The 9144-nt window shown below is 36.9% G+C and overlaps 1 protein-coding gene across 1 annotated transcript; it reads right to left on the reverse strand.

Annotated features, from left to right (window-relative positions):
- Nucleotides 1–1897: 1897 nt before the first annotated feature.
- On the reverse strand, nt 1898–8335 carry Ube3a (ubiquitin protein ligase E3A). Its single transcript, XM_014352064.2, has 12 exons — nt 8162–8335; nt 7732–8084; nt 6611–6746; nt 6165–6345; nt 5141–5506; nt 4750–5060; nt 4477–4668; nt 4110–4406; nt 3837–4037; nt 3489–3766; nt 2957–3409; nt 1898–2834 (listed from the first exon to the last, which is right to left on the reverse strand). Exons 2-12 carry the CDS (start codon nt 7767–7769, stop codon nt 2714–2716), a joined length of 2574 nt encoding a protein of 857 aa, XP_014207550.1. The 5' UTR covers nt 7770–8084; nt 8162–8335; the 3' UTR covers nt 1898–2713.
- Nucleotides 8336–9144: the final 809 nt, after the last annotated feature.

The raw sequence follows: 9144 nt of genomic DNA on the forward strand, positions 1-9144 counted from the left end.
GGTTTTTCACACGCGTTTAGTATAGAGGGTGTTTCGATGATTCCGTACGCGCTAGGGGTTGCAGGGATCATTGAGCCCTTGGCGCTTTGGGCGTGGGTCGTTGAAAAGTAGTGTATAGATGCGCGTATCGCTATGAATGTATTTATATATATTTTTTCGAGCTTTTAGACGAAACGAACAGGAATGTACCGTTGTTATCTGAAATTGGATTCAAGACGCGCCACACTCTCACGCTTGGGTGTAGATAAATTGTATATGTACACCTCGATGATTAGTATAGGTGCCAGCTTATTAACTAAACAAAGACATCATAACGACGCCCAATACCCAAAAGAGAAAAATTCATCACTAGTGTTGGTAAACTTAATTGGAATCATTTTGATAAAAGTAACGAGGAACAAAAGATATAAGAGTTTTTCGAATAGTTTTCGAAATGTACATGTTCTCGGAAAGCAATCGAAGAAGATATCTTGAGTTACGGACGATTTAACGGGGGATTCGAGAAAACACGAAATTTTCCTATAGTCTGGGTGTACGTGTACATCGACGTTTTTCCAATCCAAGCTCATCTGACCCAACTCTATTAGTTCTACCGGGGATCAAATTAACTATACAATACTTGAGCGTCCCACAGTACGAGATGTGCAACCGAATAAGTAATCGACTCCAAAAGATGCGAGACGCAAAAAAAAAGGTTTCTCGGTTCACGCTTTGACATGTACCTATTTACAATGGCGCTAATAACCCGGGGGGAGGGGGGCGTTAACGGAAAGCGCAGTCTGTCGCTGTACGCGCACATGGGGTCCGCTTACAATTCGTTTGTCAAAAGCCATCCGTATATATATATATAGGTTGCAGAGCCGGGTGAGTAAGACGAGCGGGGAAAAGGATATACATGGAGATGCGCGTTTTATGCGGGCGTGTAGCGCAAAGAGTGCAAAGTAACGAAATGCATGCGGGCGAGAAAAAGGCCCAGTTGTCGTGGGTGTGGGATGGCTTTGTGATTTAATTTTCACTCTCCTCGGCCATTTGGTCATTTTTCTGGAGATAACGAAAAGAGGGCCGATGACGAAATTGACGGGAACGGAGGCGGGCTATAGGCGTTGCTAAGTGAAAGTTACAAACGGACTTTTCCAACGAGATTTCGGTTGCCATCGGCTCTAGCTTTGTTTCGGGCATTCGTGTTGAAATATTTTAATATCTTCTTCTTCCGATGACGTTATAGCTTTTGAACGCGGAGTTAACGACTTTGTAATTGCGATTCGGTTAACTGTACGAGGCATATCTCGGTGTAACTTGGATAAGGTAGAATAGCTACATCTTATCACTACCGATTTCATTTCTGTAATTGGCCGTTGCACGCTTTGTTTATTTGTTTTTTTTTTTTTTTTTCTTTTTCCTTTCTTCACAAAGAATTTTCGGAATTTAAAATTATTTCTATTAACGGCTGTTTTTTTTTTTTCTATTCTTTTCAAAGAACTCCGGAGATTAAGAATTTTTTTCCAATAACGGCTGTTGATAAGAATCAAGCGTTTCGTTTAATGAGCTTTGGAGGGAGTGAACAGCAGAACACGGGACAGCTGCTGATTGGCTGTCACGATGCATCGATTAATTAACACGGGATATTTCATCCGTCTTTGTTGCAAAGTACACATAACTGTATTTGATTATGTTTTGAAGTAAACAATCAACTAATTGCTTAATGCATACGGCCAACGCAATCGGTTGATGCAATGTAAGGTTTTGTTCAATATGATAAGATAAAGTCGATATTAATAGTTTAATTTTTCGGAGGAGAGTCTAAAAAGTTTGAATATCGTGATATTTATCAGATAAAAATTTAACGTAAAATTTATCGACTGACGTGATTTTCGTGTTTTTAATAAAATATATGAAATTGGTTTTCACATGATTCTTTATTGTCGTATAATGACTAAAATGACGTTGGATAATAGTTGGATAACTAGTAGGCATGTATAATTCAATTTTGAATCGATGTGTAGGAATAGTGAAAAATACGTGTTAAAAATAAAAGTACAATAGTAAAATTTTTATACAAAGATTGCTTCTTTTGCTTTTTTGTGTATCAGCTGTTTGCGTTTTCTTTTTGTTTGGGATCGCATATTTCAGTTTGTATTTCGACAACTACTGTTACAATATACTACGCGTTTGAGGGGCATATTTATAATTATATTTACATATACAGAATGCTTGTAACTGTATGAATTTGAAGCGAAATTCTTAAACGTAAGAATTAATTAGTTGGCAAAACTAATGAAGCGGAGCAATACAGTTTACAGGTCGTGTTAAATCTTTATGCTTGTAAAGTTAAAAAGTATCATAAAAAAAAGAAAATTTACATGTATAAGACATTCTGTACACAGTTTATTATTTGAATTTTCAACTCTCCTCAACTCACATCACAGTCACTCTCATCACGATTTTTTTTATTTATTCATTTTTTTGTTTTTTTTTACTTTCATTATGTAGGAGACAATTTTCTGTTCAACTGAATTAAAAGCAAAGAAACATCAAAATACCTCATGAAGTTTCTTTTTATGGTTCGTCAACATTGATTTTTTACAAAAATTATATCGAATTTTTGTTGTCTTGACAATTTGAGAGTATTGGCAATGATTAAAAAAAAGATCTGGGCTAAGAAAAAGACCAACATCTTTATTATAGGGAATAAAATAGCGTTCATTTGCTCAATTCAAAGCATACCAAAGCCCTTTGAATAATTAATTGCCTTTAATAATCGATCCTGCAATTTTTCTAATGTACTGTAGTCTGGTAACAGTAAGACATTAAAACACGTGTGGGCAATTGGTAATCTGTAATTATATTTAATAATCAGTAGAATATATTAACTTTGAAAGAGAATAATCAATTTTAAGACAATGCATTTTATCAATATTGCCTTAAAAATGCAATTTAAGTTGAGCAAATACCTTACCTATCGGAATCTGGACCGTGTCTGGCTATCACCATTTTAAGGCGTGAAAGACCTCCGACAGGCACTCTATCACTACCTGTGGTAAATTGCAAGAGTTTCCTTTGACTTTCTGGTTGTAGCGAATGAGCAACTTGCCAGAAATTACGTATCGCGTCACTTTCCACTGTGTATCCACCTTCGTATTCTGTGGCTGCCTCCAACTCGGCAAAATCAAAAATTTTACTTCCACAGACCAATTGCTCAATTTCCTCGGGTCTGAACAACAAGGCAAGAGGACTTTCATCTGTCACCATTTGGAAGCCATTTTTAAATGCCTCAAATTGCCTTTCTACGGATTTAACTAGTAAAAAATCCGTATACAAATCTACAAATTCTTTTTTGTTTGTTTGCGTTACGTAAACTTCGTCACCCTTGTCGCTTAGTTCATGATATAGCAAATTACCAAATACATCTCTAATGAAAACAAAAAAAAAAATTTATCAGATTATTTTTCTCAATCACGAAGTATATCAAAAACATTTCAAAAACTCACTTATATCCAATTTTGAATGTTTGCATAAATACATCCGCCATGTCATCTTCTGCGTATTCTAGCATATCTAATAGAGTACGATAAAGTGTTGGATTCCAATCTTCCAAATCTGCAAATGTCCCTTTCCTACCAAGTAACTTTCGATAAACGACCATTGGAAAACGCACGTCAAGTATAACGTTATTGTAAATAGCTAATCCAAGAACTATGCCAATAAGAGTGAATTGTGCATCACTTTCAAATGACGTGGGATTAAACCAGGTCGTCTGTGTATCTTCCTGTGAGTTGTAAAACATTAACAAATCATAGATAAGCATATAACAAAGTTAGATGATCTAAATCTCTTACCTGTGTCGTGAACATTCCATAATCTGGATTAAAAATTTCTTCCACTACTAATTGAAAAAATTCTTTAGAAACTCCTCCTTCATCGACACCTTGCTCACCTTCAAACTCTACAACTAGTTGTTTTTTAAAGTCACTAGGATTTTCCATTGCTACTACCTCCAGTTCAACAAGAGCATCCTCAATAAGGTGATCTCTCCTTACCTACAGCAACATCAAATTGTACATGTAACTTTTTTCAAAGTCACTTAATTAAAATCAGGAAGAAAAAGTTACTTTTAATCTCAGGTACGGATTAGAAGGCCTTCCAACTACTGCTTGGAAGAAACTCATCCTACGTTCACTGTACATTCGTATACGATTATCATAGTATAAACCTAAAGTTTTTGTAGCCGGTGTAAGAATGAATGCATAATTCATGAAACTAAATTTTTTGGGCTGTTCACTCTTATAATACGCAAAATCTTTGTCCATCTCAACTGCATCACTCAATGGTTCGTTGTAAAAGTCAACAAAAGGTATGAGAGGATTGCGAGAGTCCAAAAATGAAACACCTAATTCTTCAGCCAAGTCCTAGATTTCGTTAATAAATCACAGTAAAATAAAGTCTATAAACCACCGTTTTATTACAATGAGTACGTACTGAGGAAGTTACTTCACTTGGCTTTGATTTTTCAGAATTATTTGCTTCATTGGTTCCTTCGGCGACTTCTGAAGGGTCAAGCTCGCCAGCTAAGATACTAGCATAGTATATTATTTGCATTACTTTTGTTGGTGCTGTGATGGTATCAGCATCTTGCACGCAGTAATCCCGAGTGAAGGCACCACCAATGACCTGGAACAAAATTATTAGGTTCGTGAAATATTGATCAAACGCGAGAAAAAAAAAATTTTTTTTTCCAACAGCTGTACCAACCTTAACAGTAATGAGTTGTTGCAAAGCTTGGAGTAAACTAGGTAATCGAGATTTGCAATGTCTTGCCCATATCCGAGCGAGCTTTGCTTGAGCCGAGATAGGCAGGCAGCTGGCTGCTTTACAGAGCATATGTAAAGCCATGTCTAAATATTCACTGCTTCCCAGCACAGGTATTTCAAAGACGATTAAAAACACACTTAACAGGCTGTCGGTACTTTCCGCTTCGTTCACACCAAATACTCGCAAATCTAATTCTATTTGATCAGCCAACGTGACTAGAGCATGAACCAATGCAGATTCAAATGCTTCTCCTGGGTAAACGTTTACAAATCGATGGGTTATTGATGAAGAATATTTTAAAAATTAATTTTCTCATAAATCAAGGTCTTACCTGGCAAAGACCATAGTGCTTCAAAAGCACGGCGAACAGCTGGTAAATCTACACTAGTGTCATCGGGCTGAGGAACTTTGGGTGCAGAGTCACAGCTGTCTTCTTCTTTGTCATCTCCCTGTAGGGATCTCACAGCTTCTTTGCTCATTTCCTTTGAAGAACACAGCAATGATGTAGGAGCCTTATCAAGTAGGGCTGCCAGTGCTGAATCATTTTTTTCTGACTTTTGAAAACTTTTGATTAAAGCTTGGGAGGAAGAAAAAACTTCTCCTAGTGTCCTTATAAGGAGACTGTAAGAACTTTCTGCTTTGCATTTTTCTATGATATCCACTAGTTTGGCTTCTGTAAGGTATGGCACAGATTTTCCTAAAACAAAAACAGTTTTCAAAACTTCATCTACATTGCCTTTGTAAATCTAAACAAGCTGATAAATATAATAATACAGCTCATACAGCAGTTTTTGTTGTAAAAATATTTATTTAAAACAGTACAAAACGTAACAGAGAATTTAGTTTACTTTAATGAAAATTTTTTTATCACAGAAAATTTGAATTGCGAAAAAACTGTCTAAACTTTTGACTCATTGATGGAATTTTTAGCATCAACATATTTCAAGTACAGAGCCAGCAGAATTAATTTATGAATCAGTGAGCGCTGATCGTCAGAAGATTCAGAATCATTCTCCGACTTATCGGTTTTTCTTGATTTTCTCTGATCTTTCTTTTTGCGAATAGCGGACTTTGATTTCTTATTTTTGCTTTTGGTATCTAAAATTGGCATGAAAATTGATAATATGGATAAAAATTTACTAACTGATAGTATCAATGATAAACAAATAACGAACTTTTAGCGATAACAGGCTTGACATAATCAATAATAATATCTTTATCGTCAGTCTCGCTCGAATAATCCAGATTCCGAGCCTCTGGCAAAGTGCTACTTGTTATTTCTAGATGTAAATAACAATTTTCTATTTTTATCAGCTTCCCTTGTAGCTTTTCACAAAACTATTCAAATTACTCACCTTCCACAGAGCATGTTGGATTAATGTTTTTGTTCGGTAAGCTTTTGGCCAAAGAAGCAGGGCCCGACTCCAGTGTTGTTTTTGCAACCTTGCTGGGTTGGGTGCCATCGCATAGTCTGGCGTCTTGTGAAAACAAATTGATCGCTTGAGCTGCAGCTTCGTTTGCAGTCAAATTTGCCAACTGTAAAAAATCAACCAACACTCTTTTTAGTGCTGAAAATTATCATCTTTCGTAGAAGATAGTAAAAATATCTAATTAAGAGGAATAAAAATACTCGATTTGAGAAAATTATTACGTGATGTTGGTATGGAACGCCATAAAAAGTAATTAATTATTATTGTTAATTATTGAGGCAACGTCAATTGAATCTGACATAACGCGGACAACAGAATAATGAGAGAGCATAACTGCAGCAGAGTCAAGCAATTAAATTCTTAGTACTTACCTTGCCACTGGACGCGCAATACTGATTGTCGCAGCTCGGATTGCCACATCCATCTATCAGCTGGTAAAAGTACCGCTCGATCAATTTCTTGGTCGCTGCGCGCTTCATATCACTGCAAGGGCTCTCTGCTTCTACCCTGCAAGCACGCGTGATAACGAAATAATTATTATGTGTAAATCACTCATCAACATGACAATCTTTGTGTGTTTTGCAAATTCATCCGGGATTTCAATTATAGCTGCGCCGTTATTGTTCAGTGAAAAAGAAAAAGAGATGGAGAGGGACGAAATTCGATTTTTTGGCGTTTCCCAGATGAGAGACAAAAATAACGCGCTTTGATGATACAGATACGTGACGTGTATAGGCGTGTGGGAGCGTGTAGTGTACGTACACATTCATGCAAAAGTATCGCGAAAGACAAAGAAAAGAGAGCTTATAACAAGTCGTAAGGTCGGAAATGGCCGAGTGTATTCACACAGGGGGAGGAAAAATTAATTTTGCGAACGTTGAAATTTTCATGTTTCGTATACTTTTATAAAAAATACTTAAACACAAACTGTCATCCCTCCGTTCGACAGTTGTTATTTTGTAATTGCAAGAATTCAATACTCACACTTGACGAATTAATGGGCCAACACAGTATTTTTCTTTTAACTTTATGGCAAAAATTGAAATGTATTTGAATGCGTAACGCGTGGGTGGACCTGCAGGTGTGCGTAAATTTAATATGTTGGGGGGAAAAAAAAATAAGCGACAGCCGCGCTGCGCTATAAAGATAACATAAAGAGCCAAAATGTAAACATTGGAAACGACGACGCAGAAAACGAAACTCTGCAGCATCATCGTGAATCGCGATCGCTTGGCAGAGCCGTCGTCGTTGTTGTATCAATAAATTGCAGGAAGGAAAGACAAGAAAACGATTGGCGTATGTTTCTTCAAATTTTGGGATTTGATAAATGTTATCACCACAGTCTCGAGAGATAAGTATTTACGTACGAAAAGGGTAAAAAAATACAAAGTCACGGCGTTACATAATTATATGGAAAAAAAAAAAAATACCTAGTGCACGCCAAAAACTAAGCAGTAGAAATGGGTACATGTATAAAGAAGAATATAAGTACCTGGATGCGAGAGGGCCCTCTTGGCCCTTGGCACTCATGAAATGTTGGCCGTCGTGCAAATGGTAAACACCACGACTTTACTGTCGCAGATGCTGTAGCCTCCACGGAAAGGGTTCCTCCAGGCTCCGAAGATTTCCTCGGACGGCTTTACAGGAATGTTCACCGTCAGTTCGTTTCCTTCAGTGCATTCGGGTAACACGCACACACAGTCACACACACACACGTCACCCACTAGGTGCTGTCACTTCTGATGTTCACTTCCTCAGTTCCTCGTCGTTGGTTGAGACTGTGAGAGAGAGGTTGTGTGTATACATACACAATCACGGCGACCGAGGACCGACGACTCCGCTGCGCTGAGAACGTATGAAAACTCCAAAATTTATGATAGGAATTCCAAAATAAGTGATATAACATATGTATACACACGTACGTCGATTCGAAGAAGACGACTCTGTTGGTGGACCGCTGTTGCATGGACGCCGAAAAGTATCGTCGGCATCAGCAACGTTAGCTGATGTGAACTGCGACACTACTAAAAGCACTAAATTTCCAACTAAACTAAACTAGCATCAGCAACAGCAGCATGCACGCGCACACACACAGAGCACTTACTACGTGGGTATATGAAAGCGTACTACACATCAAACATGTGGCGCAGGCGTATTTTTATACACCTATAGTCCTATACCTAGTAGATTTTTTTTTTTTAAGTCAAAGTAAGTAAAGCCAACTAAAGAAGAGAGCGTAAGAGTTGCAGCTTTTAACAGCTCAACAGAGTCTAACTTTTTGTACCACTATATGTCATGCATGTTATCGTATATCCCGCATATGCATATGTAATATTATATGTGCACATTCACACGCACGTATCACTATGTTCTTTGAAGCTTCGGTTGGACACTTGGGTACAGCTTTTCCTAACCTTTTTCTAAAATGAAGCTTTATTTTTATCGTGGGTAAATTTAAAGCATGTCGTTTCGTCGAAAGATATAGACTGCAGCCAAATTGCTGGAAAGTTTGCTATTTTGTTCCTTACAAATGTCGGAAAAATATGCAGAGATAACAAATGACTTGCGGTCCGCTTTTCTTATTTCCACCAATAAAGTTTATAAAGAAAAAAAAATATATATACACATGTACATATATATATATGTTTGATGTTTACGTGTACTTCGTTAGCAATCCATGGTAAAAAGATTTTCTATTTTACCCGACAATGCTAAAGACTAAAAGAGGACTGTCAAAAATTATATAGGCGTTTGCAAATATGTATCAATAATTAAATATTGTCCTGAGTTGGTTATCTTATTTAACTGTATTATTTTTTAAGTACATATATGTATATATATATATATATATGTTTACTCGAAAAACATCGAACTTTAAACTTCGCGCCACTGATGTGATTGAGAG

The sequence above is a fragment of the Copidosoma floridanum genome, unplaced genomic scaffold (assembly GCF_036245765.1).
Source record: "Copidosoma floridanum isolate Cflo_tuat_1 unplaced genomic scaffold, Cflo_Japanese_pri ptg000030l, whole genome shotgun sequence".
NCBI lineage: Eukaryota > Metazoa > Arthropoda > Insecta > Hymenoptera > Encyrtidae > Copidosoma > Copidosoma floridanum.